This window comes from Medicago sativa, chromosome 3, assembly GCF_051527215.1.
Source record: "Medicago sativa cultivar Bolivia chromosome 3, Bolivia_mono, whole genome shotgun sequence".
NCBI classification, from domain to species: Eukaryota; Viridiplantae; Streptophyta; class Magnoliopsida; order Fabales; family Fabaceae; genus Medicago; species Medicago sativa.
In genome coordinates, this window is record NC_140751.1 from 28,676,241 (window position 1) to 28,696,529 (window position 20,289).

At 34.2% G+C, this 20,289-nt stretch overlaps 2 protein-coding genes and 1 long non-coding RNA gene across 3 annotated transcripts; 2 read left to right on the forward strand and 1 right to left on the reverse strand.

Moving 5' to 3' along the window:
- Positions 1–8,257: 8,257 nt before the first annotated feature.
- On the reverse strand, positions 8,258–9,151 carry LOC146936939 (uncharacterized). Its single transcript, XR_015030794.1, has 2 exons — positions 8,588–9,151; positions 8,258–8,490 (listed from the first exon to the last, which is right to left on the reverse strand). It is a non-coding gene; the product is annotated as an uncharacterized LOC146936939 (long non-coding RNA).
- A 3,717-nt stretch (positions 9,152–12,868) lies between these two features.
- Positions 12,869–14,782, forward strand: LOC146936940 (uncharacterized). Its single transcript, XM_085749306.1, has 2 exons — positions 12,869–13,708; positions 13,817–14,782. Exons 1-2 carry the CDS (start codon positions 12,869–12,871, stop codon positions 14,780–14,782), a joined length of 1,806 nt encoding a protein of 601 aa, XP_085605432.1.
- A 4,360-nt stretch (positions 14,783–19,142) lies between these two features.
- Positions 19,143–20,042, forward strand: LOC146936941 (uncharacterized). Its single transcript, XM_085749307.1, has one exon. The coding sequence runs from the start codon at positions 19,143–19,145 to the stop codon at positions 20,040–20,042; it is 900 nt and encodes a 299-aa protein (XP_085605433.1).
- The last annotated feature ends 247 nt before the right edge of the window (positions 20,043–20,289 follow it).

The window sequence follows — 20,289 nt, forward strand, 5'->3', positions numbered from 1 at the left end:
GAAATAACTCTAATGTTCTTTTTTTTTTTGAAGGAATAACTCTAATGTTCTTGAAATTAGAAAAAGAAAGAAATTCAGATCATTATGTGGAAACAATATAACTAAATGATAACTCGTGGAATATTCTAACAAGGAATTTGTTGACTTTTTTGGTTCTACCACTAAATGCATCAACGAAACTGCTCATCAAATTTTCCGAACCGCGGTGGAACACATATACAAATGTTTACAACACACTCCGCTTTCGAACCAAAGACACATAAAACTTCTAGACAATCAGCATCATCTAAACAGTCGACTTCCTCTGTAATAAAAGACACAGGTTTTAGCAAATTAATAAATATGAAAAAGGTTAAAAACAGATTACCTTTTGCATTTTTTGAAAGTTGAAAGAGGGAAAGAATGATAATCATAACATAAATAAACTTGACAATTTTAACCATATTTTCCTCCTTTTCTTGTAACAAATGTTTTTATCAGTTTAAAATTTATAAAACTCGTCCTCCCCTTACATTAATGAAATAACCTAGTACTTTTTTTTTTTGACAAATAATAATCTAGTACTTACAAAGTAGGAAAAAGTTGTTTCCTAAAACTATTATTAATAAATGCCTTTTAAATACATCAATGTGTTGTGTTTGTCCCTTTATCACTCCAAGAAATGAGGCCTCACACAAAACTTACAATTCATAAAAGTCTATTTATTTTTTATCTTTAATTAAATTTTCACTTTTTTATAACCTATTATAATAGGAAAGGGAAAATAACAAAAAGATTACTAATAGGAATAACTACATTTCAAGTGACACTAGTAGAAAGGTGCACGCAATGGGTTTTTGAATCAGGTTAATGAATGAATAAGAAGAGAACCTTCATAAAATAAAATGAATATAACTGTAATTTGCTCCTTGCCTACCGTGATATAGTAAATTTTGAATTTAGGAAGGGTTATGGCTTGTCCATAGGCGTCTCTTCATAAGTTGTCAAAATATTCACTACAATAATAATTGCAATTTCCATGAGTAATACCATGGCAAAACAAGGGGTTATTGAAAATAAAAAACAGAAAATTAATGGACGTTGTCGCTTAGTTTATTTAACTTGAATCCTTAGTTTATTTATTTAGTTTATTTGTTTAATTTAATGGATCATTTTAGTTTTACTATAATTGTTAGTTTTTAATTTTGTCAAAAAAAAAAATTGTTAGTTTTTAATTAAAGTTAGCTAAGATAAACTCAAAGTTAGTTAAGATACAAAATTAATAACATAGTTTAGTATGGATGTTAGCTATTTTTAAGCAAAGTTTGTTTCTTTGTTTGATTACTTGATAAGTTTGTATATAAGTATGATGTAAACACGCTTTCATTACTACTAATGTTTATGATCAATAGAACATTCTCTTCTTATTTTCTCTCTCAATATTGAAGGTGAGAAAAACACAGGGCTTTGAATTGTGTTGACTTTTTCTGATTCTTTTTCTGAGTGTTTAATACTGGTCAGAGTCTGAGTGCAGCGGCTAAAACAGAAAAACAAAGATAAAAGAGAGATAGAGAGAAACAGCAGACACAAACAATTTTATATTGGTTCCTCCCACAACAAAGGAGTAGTCCAGTCCCTTGCACTTCCAAGGGATTTCATTATAATCTCACAGACTACAATTTCTCAAGGACTCTTCCAAGAAACTCCTCAATGCTCAAGAACCCTTGCAAGAGACTTTTTTGCTCAAGGTTACTACCAACATACTTCCACTGCTCAAGGACAACTCCAAGAGACTTCTATTGCTCAAGCAAGAGACTTCCAATTCTTAAAGGGCACTGATGGTCAGATTAGGCAAGTGTACCAAATCGTTTACCAAGTAATAAAGTGATAAGTAGAGTATCGTATCCACATGGATTGTTGTTTCATTTAAACAGTTCGCGTTACTTATTTGAGAACAATAAAATAAATAAAGAAATAAGGGTTTAGAGTTTTGCAATTTAATCTGTTTGCAATAGAGCAAGGTTACCTGTTTTATTTAAGAATGTTAGCAGCTGTTATGATTCATTGAATCCTCTCTATTCATTTGTTGAAATTAATTAACAATCAAGTCGAATTCAGTATTCGAAGTAGACTATCTAAGTGATGAGTTTCTTGGGACGTGATATCCTAATCAGTTTGTCAAGTTAACCCTGCTATTCGCACAATGATCCTTACGTGTGGGGTCTTACTCTCTCGGTCAATTTCAGTCTAACCCTCCGTCGGTTATGTTGTACCTACTGGTCACACAGTGATCCTTACATGTGGGGTGTAACGCCCTATTTCTATTGAAGCAATAAAACACGCGAATAATGCAATTATTCAAGAAATAGACGTCACGTCTACAAAAGTTCTCCAAAAATATAACATGCATAAAAATTCATGCAACTACGCAACGGATATACAACTCCAAGTATACATGTCATAAACTCCAAATACATCAATACATAAAATCTCCAAATCCCAACATAAGGGTAAAAATCTCAACAACATGTTCAAAATAAACAAATAGCGACAAACATCCTAGATCATAGCCTAATCTAAGACATCGAAACAGATAGACGAGGTAGCTCCCGCTATCCTCAAGCACTCACCAAGCAAGCAACAAAACTAAACATGCACGCTGTCTACCCATTCATACAAATAGGTAGGCGGTCCACCACAGACCACTGGGGGTTAGCTTCACATCAATCATAATCAACATTACAAACATAAGCATTCAAGGATTTCATGCATAACATATATACATACCCATTCCTCCTAGAATGCTAACATCACATGATTATTTTCACCCATTCCATACACATCAAGCTATTACAATACTAACATAGCATAACAAACATATTCAATCACTAATCAAGACATCGACATTAGTTCATCATTTATCAAACATCAATCAACGAAAGGATTACTCACCTTATTGTTCACTTAGCATACTTAACTCAACAAGTACAATTCATCATTTCAAAGTTATAAGCAAGCAATCATCATTATGAAAGAAATCACCACATCATATATATATATATATATACACACACACACACACACACACACACACATATACATATACAACTCTCACCTCATTACTATTACCAAAATAATTATCATCAATTAGATTCACCAAGTGTATAAGCACAAGCAAGTAAGACATGCAATTATAGCATAGTTCATTTATTCACAATTATCAACGAAATCCACCAATGTACATATACACCCATCCACATAAATCACAACATTCAACAAATTTCAACAATGCACAAATTCACCAAGTCACATATTCAATTAGGACACAATTCATCAATTACTCAAATGTATGCAATGTTCGAGACTCTTCTAGATGCATGCGGTACCGTCACCAACAACAAATGTCGTCACCTCATGATACAACAAAAACATCAAATCCATTGAATACAAAGTATTCAAATCTCACCACTGGATATAAATATCCTAAACCATTGAATACAAAGTATTCAAATCTCACCACTGGATGTAAACATCCTAAGACTCAATATGACTATGATGCATGGACATACAAGCAAAGACTCAGCAATGCAAAATAAACTCATATATATATTCAACAACCACAATGCAAGAGATCACCTCCATTTACATTGACCAACTCCAACAACCATTGCATTATCAAGTATTTACGTCCACACAATCAACAAGTCACAATTCAAATAAGAGTCATCACCGCATTATCATCACATAATTATCAACAAACATCAACGTCAACTATATCATATCGTTTAACAATTCCATACAATTTCTCACAATTCAAGTAAAGGAGAATATACAACACACTATGATAGACATCATATTCAACACCTAGCAACCATTCACACATCTTCATATAATCATATCGAACTATCAACAAAAGATTTACCAAGTATTTGGTCTTAAAGATTATTTCCAACAAAGTTCGTCTATCATTTTACAACTTTAAAATAATTGAGACAAGTAAATCAAGACCAAGCAAACAAGATCCAATGCCTCAACTATGTATACATCTAGAATTCATCTTAATTGAACACATCATAGGTTAAATACCATTAAACACCTTAATTGAACTCATAATACTGAAGTTTTGAAGTTTGGAAACAACCATAAATTTTGGGTCGACTTAGAAATAGTTATGCGGATTTTTCATAAAATTTTATCGAGACCTCCTTGGAGTGTTTTCATCATAACTCAAAATCTAAAATTTATTTTCAAGTCAAACCAACGCCACTAGAAAGCTAACACAATTATGTAAAACTTTCATGTTTACACCAAAAGCCAATTCAAAACAGAAACATGTGAAAAAGGCGCAAGAACGCAAAACAGGGATGCTGTCAATGTGCAGCTCGCCCCAGCAGTTGAATGATGTCTGGTGCCGTTGATCGTACTTGAGCAGATGAATGATGTCTGGTGCAGTTGTTCTGGGTGCCGTTGATCGTACTTGAGAGAGTTATATGATTGATGAATCATACCTTTGGGAATTACAAAGAGTTCCTTTATATAGCAAGGAGGCATATATAAGCTATTGTTAGTGACACACCGTGTGGCTCAACGGTTATAGATTTGCGGCTATATATTTCATATCTTTTAAAAGAGAACAAAGTCTTTGAGGCTATTAGAAAATTAAATGGGAAAAGAAATATAGTGTAAAAATTATGACATAGATATAAAATTATAGGCATGTAGTAAAAGAAACTATTATTAAACTTATCTATTTAAAGTATTATAAGCGGTAAGGTATGAAAGAAAATTCGATATGCCTGAATTGAAGATCATGCATGTTGTATCTCTAAAATAAAAAGAGAAAAGACAATCTAAATAATATTAGTATGGACACCTGTGCCAAGCACATGCTATAATTTCGTTATACTTGAGTGAGAGAATATTGTGATGTATCAAATGTCAATTAAAATCCAACATTAGATAAAATAGTGTAAGTTGAACAACAAATAAGTGAAAAAACTCATAACTTTAAGCCTTCAAAATTTGTTTGAAGAAGTGGTATCATTCTCACTTGTGTGGTTGCTATTTCTCCAATGTATCGATCCACACCAGTGTTAGCTCCCCCAAAAAGTCCAACAATGATATTCCGGTTTAACATTGTGGGGGAATCAGGAGTGGCTCTTGGTGGTAGATCATGGACAAGTAGAGTTTGATACTTAATAGAGAGATGTTAATGTATCAAGTGCGATTTAAAATTTTACATTGTAAGAGTCGATATTGAGCAACATATAAGTGAGGTGACTCATATACCTGATGTCTTAAGACATTGGATGAATATGTGATGTCAATTTCACTTGTGTGGTTGCTCTTAGCCTAATATGATCATACAACTCAAAGTAGGCTCGCATGGAAGTCTCAACATTATGATAATTTGTTTTGTTAGTTTTTGGGTGTCGTTCGTTAATTTTTTTTTATCTTAGATTTGAATTTTTAGATGTCATTCACTTTCATGCAAAAAAAAAAAAAAAATTCAACCTCTATTATTTCAGATTCCTCCTATATTATTACAAAATACATGCTTATTAGACATTTAAATTGACGTGACATTTTTCTAATGAGTCTAGTATTTTAGTATCTTAATTATTCAGTAGTCCCCAACTCATTCAATAAATGCATAAAATTACCAGCAACTAACTATATCTCTTAAACTCTCACGGATAAAACAAACACTCGTTTTCTTTTTTTACCCTTACGATTTTTTCTAATTTAATTTATTTATTCTCATAAAAGAAAGGAACAAAAACATATATCTATGAAACCGCTATCAACCCACATTTTTTTACCATGTTATACCTTTGACCTTATTTGACTATCTAACTAAACCACAGATGCAGAAAATCTCACACTTACAGAAGAGATGTTAATGTGTCATGTGTGTGTTAAACTTCTGCGTTGGATGCAAGAGTATGTACTGAGCAAAATATGTTAATGGGGTCAGAGAGAAGAGTTCGAGTTCCTGTCTGTAAATTAACTGAGATGAATCGGAAAGCCATATTTCCTAATAGTTTATTCGGGGCGCACTACGACAGTTGTAGCCCTATAGGGATGGATAAATTAATGTGCAAATATAGAAGTGTGAGGTTAAAAGATGAATTATAAACTTTTTTAAGGTCTTGACTTATTTAAATTATGTTGAGTATGTGGTAATTGATATTTTTGATAAATTTGATGGTGTCTAATTTTTTATTTGTTGAATTATTTGATGATTAATAAAATTGTGATGTGAGTTTAATGTTTGTGTAATATTGTGACATATTGTATAATGTGAGATTAATAGTGATATATTATTAAAGATTGTGGTGTTATGAATTTTGGATAAGCATATGTTGCTTATCCCTAATTAGGCGAAGAATAAGTGGTAGTCTTGAATTGTGCTGCAGGTGGTTCTCCTAAGGCGTAACCTAGGCCAACGAGGGGAAAGATTAGATGTTAGGGGTCTGAGAAGAGATTATGTTGTCAAGGGTCTTGAGAGGAGATGATGTTGTCATCACCTATTTAGGTTCTGATAAGTCTTAGCGATGTTAATTGAGTATTTGTTTCTCAATGTTGGTATGATGCAGTATCACCAAAGAGAAGTATCATACCGAATGTAGTGCAATATCACTAGAGAGAAGCGACTACATGGTGCAGTATCACTAGAGAATCACACCCATAATCGAGAATTATATTATCCATAAGGTTGGTATGACGTAGTATCACTTGAGAGAATCATCATATCAGATGTTGCACAGTATCACTAGAGAGAAGAGACGTCATGGTGCAGTATCACTAGAGAGAAGCACACCTAAATTATGTTATGGGGTGTAGTACAGTATGACTAGAGAGAAGTACTACATAGTTCAATATCGTAAGAAGTACACTCATTCTGGATCATAAAATATGTATTGCAGTATTACACGAGAGAAGCACTACCATATGTGGAGTAAGTTTTAGTATCATGATGTAGTAATTGAGTACTTTAGAGTATAATAGTAACAAGGAGAGAAAGAAGTTAGAGTCTTGAAGTATGCGTATAACTCTTGAATTGTGACTTCACTTGTTGGTTCTTGTGAGGTCCTATTATTGTTACTTATGCTTATTGATTAATAATAAATGGGATTTGATACGGTGTGTACTTAATAGTTTTGCGTGTTCTTCTCAATTAATTTATATTATTACATCTTCTTACAACTCACCCTTTTGTTGTTTTTGTCTGCTGGCTTGGCCATGTGTTTGGAAAATCGTAGTTATATAGATTATGACTCTTGGAGTGAAGTACATGCCTTCTACGAAAACTTGTTTTATGTTCGTCTGTTATTGTGGGAAAATGGTCCACTCTGATGTGAAGTCAAGTTGGGATTTATTCTATTAAGCTCAATACTTGTAATCAAATTTGTAAAAGCTTTGTAGTTTCCAAATGTTAATTGTAAACCCATTTTTTTTTTCTTATTATCAATTTTTAATTAATTGAGTATGAATCATAAGTATAAGTTATGATATCCTCGTCTCAAAATGTTTTTGAAAATATATAATTTTAATAGTTCGAAGTGACTTAAATGATATCCCTCGTCTCACAATATTAATCGTTTAAGGTTTGTGTACGATTATTAAGGAAATGATTAATTGTGTTGATTTCAATGGTAAAATTAGTCGCATTTACTAAAACACCCCTATTAATTGTAGTTAATGGAGTAGTTAAGTTTGATGAAATTTATTAAACGAGGGTATAATAGTGGGAAAAAATAATAAATGCTGCATTGATATTGTAAAGTGACAGTTATTTTGAGAAAAAGAAAAAATGCTAAAAAGACAATAATTGTGAGATGGAGGGAGTATAATTTTTAAGTAAATTTTTTGTTGGGATTTAGGGTGGCGCAAAAATTGGTTAAAAAAACAAACTCTTTTAAGTTTTAATGACAACAAAGCAATATACAAAGCATGACTAAGAACAGTTAGTATTTATGTATGAATTGAAGAGCATGTAGATATCTCTAAAATAAATAGATAATAAGACAATCTAAATAATATTTATTGCTGTCTTGTTTGAATTCATTACTGAATAATATTTTTTACTCTAAGATTGTCTTACTAAATAAGACAATCTTAAAGTAAAAAGACAATAATTGTAGTCGTGGTGGTATGTGTTGTGGTGTTCATCTATGTTCATTGTAATTCTTTTTATGGTACTACTGGTACCTATTTTTAATGCAATTGATTTTGCCTTTCCAAAAAAAAAAAAAAAACTACAAGGTTCTTGAAATTAGAAAAAAGAAAAAAATTTCATATTATTAGGTGGAAACAAGATAACAAAATGACAAACTCATATAATTTGCTGACTTTCTTGAGTCTAGCACTAAATGCATCAATGAAGCTGCTCTTAATTAAATCCTGAAAACTTAAATTTACGGCATACACAAGTGCTTCGCAAACACTTCCGTTTCTCATCAAAGTTGCAGACAAGTGTTACACAATCAGCATCAACTAAGCAGTAGCCTGAAATAGACAAGAGAATAAAAGAATTTAACTAAAATGAGATAAAATTGAGTACTTATTAAAGAAAGAAATATGAAAAGGATTAAAACCGGATTACCTTGAACATTCATTGCAACTAGAAAAAGGGAAATAATGATAATCATAACATAAACAAATTTGACAATTTTAGCCATATTTTGTTACTTTTCTTGTAACAAATGTTTTTATCACTTTATATTTATAAAGCTCATCCTCTCCATATATAAATGAAATAGTTTTAGCACTTAAGAAGTTGGAAAAAATTGTTCATAAAACTATTATTATTAAATGTCTTTTCAATACATGCATCAACGAGTTGTGTTTCTCCCTTGAGCACACCAAGAAACGAGGTCATTTACTGAAGGAAAAAAAAACGAGGTCACACACAAAAGTTTCTCATCATAAAAGTCTTTTTATTTCTTTGATAAAATTTTCATTATTTTATATCCTATTATGATAGGATAGGGAAAATAAAAAAAGATTCACGCAAAGGGATTTTGAAGCATGTTGATGAATGAATGTGAAGAGAACCTTGATAAAATAAAAGGAGTATTTATTTTTTTTTGAATAAAAAAGGAATATGATTGTTATTTGTTGCTTAACTAATGTGATATAATAATTTCAAATCAACGAATGCTTATGGCGTGACCTGAGGCGGCACCATAAGTTGTTAGAATATTTTTGATAACCTGTGCCGTATTTGTAGTTGCCCTGAAAAATAAAAAACAGTTAAAAACAGTCGTATGCAAATAACAAATGAGATGCCACCGATGCATTTTCACATGTATGGAATTATTCCTTTTCATATAAGAAATAAATGGGCTATCTTATCTACAAAAGAGTTATCCAATATGAATCCAGTTTAACGGAGGACCCTCTTATTAAGTTTTTCTTAAGTAGTATAATGAGTTGTGTTTGTTCCTTTAGCACAGCAAGAAGACAAGATCACAAACATAGCATAGTAGTATTCCTTTCTTTTTCAAGAATTAAATTTTCATTATTATATAACCTACTCATGATAGGAAAGGGAAAATTACAAAAGATTAATATGAGAATAACTTCATTTCAAGTAACTTTAGGAGAAATGTGCACACAAGGGGAATAAAATAAATTAATTTCAAGGGACATTAGTAGAAAGGTGCACGCAAAAGTGATTTTGAAGCAGGTTAACGAATGAAGGTGAAGAGAACTTTGATAAAATAAAAGTCATGAATTTTTTTGAATAAGAACAATAATAAATAGAAAGAGAGAGAGGATTTTATAATAGAGAAATACAAGAATCAAAACAGTGTGCATGGGATGGCGATATTCATCTAGTGTATGCCTCATTAAAACTGTACTGGATAAACAACTCAGTGAGACAACATTATAGTGAAGGAAAAAGAGTACAACATCATTTTGTGTCATAATATGTCTCACTAAAAACCTTACCATGAAAACCCAATTAGATAAACCATGATGATGACTATATTTGGCAAGTGCATCAAACCTTTTTGAAGTAATAAGTAGCAAGTAATATTGTCTCTACATGGATTGTTGTTTCAACTAGACAACTAGCTAAAGGTATTAAAACAATAAACAAAGGCAATTAATGAGGGGAGTTTGTAATTTTGATTTGCTTGTAAAAAGAGACCGAGTTGATTGTGGAAGTAAAGGTTTTGATTGCAGAATGTGGCGGCAATTAGGATTCTTTGAATCCCTATGTTTCTTTGTTCGATTAATTCAGATGGTTATCAGTTATGGGATTTGTTTTCTATTTAAGGGGCTAGTTCGACGGGATTTAACAGTCCTCTAGATGTCAAGTTGTTTTTGTTGATCGCCTAAAGGGCATACGTGCGATACGAGTTACAAGGTCATCAATCATATAGGGATCAGTATGCGATCTAATAATTATTAATATGGGGACTTACTCTCTCTAGGTAATTGAAACATAAACGAAGTTAATATTCCTAAATTGTTATCTAAAAGAACCACCTAACCTTAAGAATCTTAGAAGTTCACCACATAACCATACCTGTCCCTTGTAGATTAAATGGATAGGCCTAACCCCATCTTACTAGGGAAAAAGATAGAATAAGGTTTATACGTAATATTCAGAAATTAGACTAGAAATATCTATGCAACCTATTTCTTTGTTTAGCCAAATCCTTAGGTATGTCACACTCCCTTTGATTTGTGGAAGCATTAAGCCTTTTGCATAAAAAAATAAAATAAATTTAACATAACTGAATAAAAGACTTAAATTATTTGAATGCAACAAACAAATAAAGGTTCATCTTAGAACCCTAATTATTAGGTGTTTAGTTACTCATGGTAACTGAAGACAAATTACAAAAGAAATAAAACATACTCTAAGAACAAGTGATGAGGAGAGACTCCTCTGTTCATGCTCCTAGTGCTTTCCTTCCTCTTGAACTGCCACATTATGAACGAGAAAAAGTGAAAAAAGTCTCCAGCTAGCTTGGATTGAAAAAATGGGCTTTTTCCACAAACCCACAGAGAAAAATAGGGAAACCCCTATTTTTACCTATCCTTGTTTGTGCCCTGCGCATGGGGTCATGAGTATCATGTGTATGTACTAGAAAAAGTTTTTTCCCCTATGTTATACTCACCTGGGGCGCATGGCTTTCAACTCCCTATGTGGTTTTTCCTTTTTCTTTGATCTTTTGAGTGTTTTCTTCCTCCAAATTGATATTGGGACTTGGGACATATTTATGTAAACTTGTAATATATTCAGAGGCCTATTGAATGTTCATTCCATTTCTTCCACTTCTTCATGAGGTGTCCTGCTTTGACGAATTACATGATTTTTCAATAGAATGCTTATGTTGGATATTTGTATTAGCTGCATTATTGCTAAAACAAATATCCATGTTTGTGTTGTTGGGTACAATGTTCCAACATGTTTCAGGCATTCTTGTAAGATGTTGGATACGATGTTCCAACATCCTAGAACGGTTCAGTGTGCCTTGTTTCATGTCTGTTTGTACGCGCGCCTAATATTATTTAAGGAAACCATATTTCATTATCTTATTGACCAAACAACGCGCATATCTTTACAGAATCAGTTGTGGAATATTCCTAAAAGAGGTGATTATATTTTAGGAAATATTTGAAACTGTATTGGACGTTCCTAAAGATGTTCCTACATTTTAGGATTTTCCATATTTGCCTCTGATTTGTGTTTTGCAGATCAGCTGGACGATCTGCTTTGTTCTGAAGACCAACAAGGTTAAATGGCCCATATAGTATAAAAGGAAGTCTTCAAGACCTAGTTGATTATTCAAGCCGTCATTCTAAAAAGTCTAGCTTTTAGAGTTTTGAGACTTTGTGTGTTCTACTCTTGTATCATGTTGATGCAAGTTTAGTCCTTTTTTATTGTGAGCCTTTCTTGTATCAGTTTGATACATGTTAAGGACTGTGTGTTGAGTTGTAAACTCTTGTGTGCTATGCCAAAGCTTTTAAGCAATGTTGTAGTTGTTTGTTTGAAGGCAACTTCGCCCTTTTGTTTGTGTTTAAAGTCTGATAATCACAGGGGATGTGGTTGACTGTAGGATTGTGAGATGGGATCTCAGATCTAGGAGTTCCTAGGTTGAAATCAATATGGGTAGGTCCTAGGTCTTGTGTTGTAAACGTGGTTTGCTGAGAACATTAGAATAAGGACTACACTAGTGGATTTCCTTCCTGCTTGGTAGCCCCCAGAGTAGGTGTGTTTGTCACCGAACTGGGTCAATAAACTTGCCGTGCCATTTACTTTCTTTTCATTTACTTGTTATTTATTCTTTTATTGGTTGATGTTGGAACATTAAACGGAACATTGTCTATTTGTGTGCATAACGTTGGAACATCACATAGAACATCTTAAAACAAGCACGCTAGAATTTCAATTGGCATCAGAGCATGCACCCTTCCTGTTTTAGGGTGAGCTCCAGGGTAGCTTCATTCTAGCATTATGGACAAGGAAGGTGGATTTGTAAACATACCCCCTCTGTTGGATGGCTCCAACTATGACTATTGTAAATCACGTATGAGTGCATTTCTCAAATCTATTGACAGCGAGACCTGGAAAGCAGTTCTGAAAGCTTGGGAACATCCTATGGCACTTGACAAAGATGGAAACAAGACAGTTGTCTTGAAACCATAAGAAGAGTGGACCACTGCTGAAGATGAACTGGCTCTTGGAAATTCCAAAGCATTGAATGCATTATTCAATGGGGTAGACAAGAACATGTTCAGATTGATCAAACAATGCATTGTGGCTAAGGATGCCTGGGAGATTCTCAAAACTGCTCATGAAGGCACTTCTAAGGTAAAAAGTTAAAGACTTCAACTCCTTACCACCAAGTTTGAGAATCTGAAAATGCAAGAGGATGAAAACATTCAAAATTATTATATGAATGTCCTTGGTATAGCTAATTCTTTTGACTCACTTGGAGAAAAACTGACTGATGAAAAACTTGTGAGGAAAATCCTCGGAACTCTTCCTAAAAGAGTTGACATGAAGGTTACAACTATAGAAGAAGCACAAGACAGTCCCAGTATGAAAGTTGATGAACTGATAGGATCCCTTCAGAATTTTCAAATAGCGATCAACAACAGGGAAGAAAAGAAAGAGAAAAGCATAGCCTTTATCTCAAATGATGATGCTAAGGATTCTCAAGGAGATTATGAGAATGATGAAAGACTTTTAGAAGCAATTGTGCTCTTTGGAAAACAATTTAACAAGATTCTAAGACAAGCTGACTGGAGATCCAGATCGAATAGGCAGAACATCAGATACAACATCAGGGAGCAACAAGATGATGTGGATAATACATGGACTAATGAGAAGAGAAACCAATTCAAGGGGATCCAATGTCATGAATGTGGTGGATATGGTCACAGTAGGACAGAATGTGCCAGCTTTCTCAAGAAACAAAAGAAAAGTCTTGCGGTGTCTTGGTCTGATGGAGATGAATCAGAAGAAGAAGGGAAGATTGAACAAGGTAAACATGTTGCTGCTTTGACTAGAAGAGTCACATCTGATGTTGAATCCTACGATGAAGAGTTGACCTATGATAAACTAGCAGCTTCTTATGAAGACCTATATGTAAGAAGTGCAGAAATATGCAATCTGCTGGAGGAACAGAAGAAGATTAATACCCTACTGATTATAGAGAAAAACTATCAACTAACAAAAATCTCTGAACTCAATGATCAGGTAAATCTTCTGAACTCTCAACTTGAAAATGTTAAGAAACAAGTGAAAATGATGACCACTGGCACTAGTGCCCTGGATGATATTTTAGAAAAACAAATTAAAGTGTAGCCAAATGGTATAAGTTTTGATTACAATCCTCTAAACCAGAAACAAGTGAACCACAATTTTGTTTATGCACCAGATGATCATGGGATGATAAGAAAGGAAAAGCAGGATATTAGTTTTGTAGTTGCTACAGGAATAAATACTGCTTCTACAAGCAAGTTAATGTTGCAACATTCTGGAGAACATCATAGTTCTAAGGACAAAAAGGTAACCCATCCTTGGATTTGTCATCACTGCAAGAGAAAAGGTCATATAAGACTTTTTTGTTTCAAGTTGTATGGTTACCCTAATCAACCACGACACAAATTACAAGATCCTAAAAAGAAGGGTGTCAAGAAAAACTGGACACCAAAATGTAACCAAGCTGGGTTAAAGGTCCACACATCTCTGGGAACATCATCTAGTGATATCTGGTACTTTGACAGTGGTTGTTCCAGACATATGACTGGAGAAAATATTTTCTTGAAAAATATAAGACATTGTAATGATGGATATGTTGTCTTTGGTGATGGAAGCAAAGGAAGAGTACAAGGTATTGGAAATATGTGCAGTGATGAAACACCTAAGCTTAAGAATGATTTCTTAGTTAAAGGACTGGTATCCAACTTGATTAGTATCAGTAAGCTATTTGACCAAGGATTGGAAGTAAAATTCAACAAAACTGAATGTCTTGTAACTAATCAAGAAGGAGAGGTGCTAATGAGAGGTATTAGATCTAAGAATAATTGCTATAAGTGGGTTCCTTATCAAATGGATCAGATTTTTGAACGAGCTAAAATGTTGATTCAAAGGTTGAAACATCAGAAGATCCTTACAGTTCATGATTACCCACACATTGGCAATTTGAATAAATCGAGAAGGACCTTCTTGGAGGATAATCATAGTAATGTACAAAGTCACTCAATTAGAGATTTTGTTGAAAAGAAAATTATTTCTACTAAAGATCCCTTGCTTGATAAATGTACATAAATCTTAGATTTAAAGAAATTTGAGAAGTTAAGGGACAGGCTGGACATTTCACTGCAAAAGAAGTTATAGTAGTTAATGTATAACGGGCGTGCAAGGATTGTATTTGTCTCTCTCCTCTTATTGGTGCACGTTATTTCAGGAAATCTTTTTCAAATTTTCTCGCAACTTCCCACTAAGCGCAATCATCTCACCTTAACCTCTATTCACTCTCTATCTCTCTCAAAATCTCTTGAAATCGTCTGCATTCTTCTATCCATAACAAAACTTCATCATCATCTCTCATTCCCTGAACATTACCAACAACACCTTCTCACCATGAAATTCAAAACATACATCTCTACGTCTGAAACAAAGACTACCCCTGATTAGCAAAAGACAGACCCCTCTGTACCTAAAGTAATTGAGCCTTTCTCTATTGTTCCTCCCACCAAACCCAAAAATGAAAACACACCTAAGTCTGCTGCTAAGAAGAAGAAATCTTCAAAGAAGGGTGGATCGAAGGTTGCTCTTGACATGATCGACTTGCATGTCAAATAAAATCCCTTCAAATCAACAAAAGTTGAGACCTCTGTGCAAGATGCCAGAAATACGAAGGATGATGAGTCTTTCAAAATCTCGACTGGTGTTTCAACATCGGATCTTGAAAAAGGTTGTAATGCCCTATTTCTATTAAAGTGATAAAACACGCGAATAATACATATATTCAAGAAATAGACGCTACGTCTCAACAAAAACCACAAAACATGCATAAAAATATCTCAATAAACGCAGTGGATACAATCTTATTTCTCTAAGTATACATGCAATGGTCAACAATACATCATCATATAAAATCCTCCAAGTCCCGACAAGTGGGCAAATCTCAACAAAATAAATATAAAAAAAACAGACTCCAACCATAACATAAAGACACTGACAACCTAATCAAAGCCTAAACCTATGACTCCAAACGATAACGAAGATAGCTCCCGTTATCCAAGCACTCACCAAAAGCGAACTACTCCTGCACAACGTCTTCCCATCCATACAAACAGGTAGGCGGTCAAAACCACTGGATGTTAGCTTTACATCAATCATAATCAATATAAGCAACTTGACATAAATAAAACCAATTCAATCTTCATTAAATAACATGGACAATTAACCTCCAATACAAGCCCACACAACAATTCCAATCATCACAAATAGGCATTCATCAAAGACAATTATCACCAACAATCATCATTCACTACAACAATCAAGACTCATGCGAATATGATATGCGCTTGTACTTGACACATATATGCATGAACAAGTGACCCGTGATGATAGCATGAACAAGACTCATGCTAATATGATATGCGCCTATTGTTAGGTACCAAGTCTTCTCAAGGTCGTCACCCATGATGCAACAAAAACATCATTATCAATGGTTATAGTCAACGGAAATATGGATATAACATCCGACACGACATATGATGCACGAACATATGACTCAATCCACCATGCATATGTTCACAACAATTCAACGGCTATATTCAACGGCTATAATCAACGGCTGTAAACAACATTCAACTATATCATATAGTTCAATAACTCCATACAAAACATCACATGATGAAAAACATCATACTCATCACCTAACAATCATTCATACATCTTCTTACAATCATATCAAACTATCCATAAAGGATTTATAAGACAATCGGTTCTTAAAACCATTTTTCACCAAAATTCGTCTCTCATTCCACAATTTCAAAATATTGAACCAATTGGACCAAAACCAAGTAAACAAGATTCAATGCCTCAACTAAGTATGCCTCTAGGCTACATATAAGTACAGTAGAGCATACCATTACGTTTCACCGGCTAGAGGCGACGAAATCATGAAAATCACGAAGTTCGTCTCTCTTTATCATTTTTCAAGAAAAATTTTATTTTCAAAGCAAAACAAGTTAAGACTTGATGAAACTAATCACAACCATTTTTAGAAATCATATAATCAGTACACAACCTTAACCCTACTTCAATTCCACGAGAAGAACGAGTTTCCAAAAAATTGACGTTTTGGACCATTTTTCAAAAACTAAGTGAAATTCACAAAATCAAGTCCAATTCAATTCAAACGATGTTCCAGTAGGTTTAAGTGTGTAAACAGAGGTTAAACAAGTCAAAAGAAACATTTTAGAAAGCCCGGATTGGTCCCCAAGTGCACGAAACGAAAAATCAAAAGTGGTTGTACAGAGGGTAGCACGCTTAAGCGACCGCCACTCGCCTAAACATCCAAGTTACAGAAGCAACATGGACTGCTCGCTTGCAGCACGCTTTCAGCACGCTACTGGCTTGCTTAAGCGTGGTCTGCACGCTTAAGCGTCCTGCACCAGAACAGTTCAAAAAAAGTTTTGGGTTCCAACCCCTTTTCACCCCAAAATCCCAATTTTGATCATTCCAACCAAAACTTAATCCCAAAGATGTTTATAGGTCATATACACTTCAAAACACTTAAACATGCATAAGTTTTGAGATTAAAACATCAACACAACAAAATTCACCAATTCACCAAACTTCCACAACTTTCAACAACAACAACAATTCTCATCACCAATTCATGATACCCAATGCATCAATTCATCAACAACACATTTAACAACAACAACAACAACATCTAATCATGAATTCATCCTCAATCTAACAACCACAACATCATTCATCATCAATTTCCCACAAAAACACATCATGTTCATATATACCCATTTTTGCATACAAATTCAACAACAACAACAACACAATTATCATTCAATTCATGTACATAATCATGTCATCAAAATTATGCACGAATTTCTACAACAAAATTCAAATTAACCACTTAAGCAAAGAATTAGGGAAGAGCTACAACTATTAGTTATGGTTGAATTCTAACCCCCTTACCTTAATTCTTCGCAATCACCAACTAAGGCTTCACTTTAGCTCCAAAGACTTGAATCTCTAGCTTCCTCTAGCTCTCTCTAGATCTTCCTCTTCAAACACTTATCTTCTCTTGCTCTTTCTCTCTCTATCTCTTCTCTCAAAATGTGAAAAATGATGGTGTAAACCCTACTTCTCCAAAGAATAGAGTTTATATAGGCTCTACCTAATTGGGCTCAACTCACAATGCCTTAATGGGCCTAACCCGTTACTAATCTAATTCAAAATGTTTTTATCCACTTAACCGTAAAATGTAATAATAACGGTCACCTACCGGTAATAAAACAATTCACTACAACTCCCTAGCACTTAGTAAAATAATACTAGCTATCACTAAGCACTAAAAATAATCCTCATCAAATACTAAATTACCCACACTCATAAATGACCAAAATACCCCTGAGTCCAAAATGACTAAAATACCTTTCTAACACCGAATTCTACAAATCCCAACCAAAAATACACACAGAGGCAATTAATCACATAAGAACACATATGACACACATAAATAAATAATAAAACAAATCTAGCAAAAAATCGGCTGTTACAAAGGTAACCTTAATGAAACCCTAACTTCCAATGTACCTGAATCTGGTAGAAAACTAGGGTTAGAAGATTTGAATGATGCCATAGATAGTACATAAAACATGGGCATTGATACTGGTAACAAAGTAAATGATTTTTTTGGAAAAGAACCACAAGAGGATGTTCGACCGGATGTTGAAACATCCTTGGGCCAACCTATCAACACTATTAGTGTCACCACAACTGGTGGTGATGATAAGGACTCTAGCTTTGAGACTGCCCCAAAGAAGGATGTTAACTCTGTTAATTCTATTGAGAACTCCTCTTCTGAAGAAGGTAAAGAATCTGAAGAGATCTCCAGAGAGTCTTAAGAGGAAGAAGGCTCTGAAGTCAAAGAAAGGGATAAGGATGTGGCTGATGTTGATGAATTGGACCTGGATAATATCCCCCAGGTAAACACACTTGGTGATAGTGTGGCCAAGAGGTTGAGAAGCAACAAAGGGATAGCTGTTCTCTCTGTAAGTAAGATTCCCAAGAAGAAAACTACCTCTGTGACTGAGACCTCCAAAAGTAGGACAAAATCCACTAGTATAGGTCCTAAGAAAGGATAGAGTAAAGTTAATGTGAAGACTGATGCTGGAAGTTCAAGGATGAGGAAGGTTATCTCTTCAAGTGAGTATGAGTATGAGGCTGAGGAGGATGTTCCAAACATCATCTCCTCTGATGTGAAGAAATCTATTGGGAAAAAGACTATTCATGTTGTAGAAAATGTGCCCATTGATAAAGTTTCATTTCATCTTCCTGAATTTGCACAAATGTGGAAGTTCATCTACCTAGAAGGGTGGCTGTGGAGAGAGAATTGAGTGAGGAGGCTGTGAAAATAAAAAGTGTGATGGAGCTTATCAAAGAAGCAGGTCTTATTAAGACTGTGTGCAATCTTGGTGATTGTTATGAAAAGCTGGTAAAAGAAATTTTGGACAACATCCCTAGAGATTATGTCAATCCTCTGAGTAGGGAATATCTGATGGTATATGTAAGAGGAGAATGTTTCAACTTCTCTCCCAACATCATCAACAGATTCTTGGGGATTGATGAAGAAGGTATTGCTGAGCTGGAAGCAACTGACAATCAAGTTAGCAGGGAGGTTACTGCTAATAAGGTGAAAACTTGGCCAAAGAAAGGAAAGATTTCATCTGGAAAGATGAGTGTGAAGTATGCCATCCTTAATAGGATTGGTGCAGCAAACTGGGTTCCTACTACTCATTCTTCCGACATTGCAACAAGTTTGGCTAAATTCATCTATGTTGTAGGAACTAAAACTAAGTTAGACTTTGGTAGGTACATCTTTGATCAAACTGTTAAGCATGCCAAGACTGATGTTGTTAGACTCCCCATAGCTTTTCCTTCCTTGATGTGTAGCATTATGTTAGATCAACACCATGGTCTTATCACTACTGTTGATCTTCCAAAGAAGAAGGAATCTCCTCTCACTTTTCATCAAAAACTCTTTGGAGATAATCATGTTCTAGATCTTGTTGGAACATCTAGTTCTACTCCTGCTACTGGCTCTATGACAAAGGAAGAAATAATTGATGCCTTGAAGGACACATGTGTTATGCTGGATGAAAGGAAGACTCAATTTGAGCTCATGATCCATGCCTTGGAAAAAGAGGATGATGATGTTGAGGGTGAGCAGGAAGAAAGTGAGGAAGAAGAAGATGGTGATGCTGGAAATGATGATCAAGAAGATGGTAATGAAGCATTTGGTAGCAGCTCGGAGGCTGCTGAATGATTTGACTATTTTTTTCTTCTTGATGTAATTTCAGAATGTTTTATTGTGTGGGCTATGTCCTGAATATTTTGTGCACCTAGTGTGCCTATGGTCTGTAATCCTGATCCAATATTTTCCTTTCTAAATTTCTATGCAATTTGCTTCTGGTATTTCCTGGTGATTCCTTATGATTTTTGCATGAAGTTTTCCCGAAGGGAGAGTAAAATGGTATATCTGTGTGTGCTATATTGAATTTATTTTGCATATA

Coding starts and splice junctions, on each gene's coding strand:
- LOC146936940 (XM_085749306.1), top strand. CDS start 12,869: ATGCAAGAGGATGAAAACATTCAAAATTATTATATGAATGTCCTTGGT. Junction 13,709..13,816: donor TCTCTGAACTCAATGATCAG/GTAAATCTTCTG, acceptor ATTAAAGTGTAG/CCAAATGGTATAAGTTTTGA.
- LOC146936941 (XM_085749307.1), top strand. CDS start 19,143: ATGGAGCTTATCAAAGAAGCAGGTCTTATTAAGACTGTGTGCAATCTT.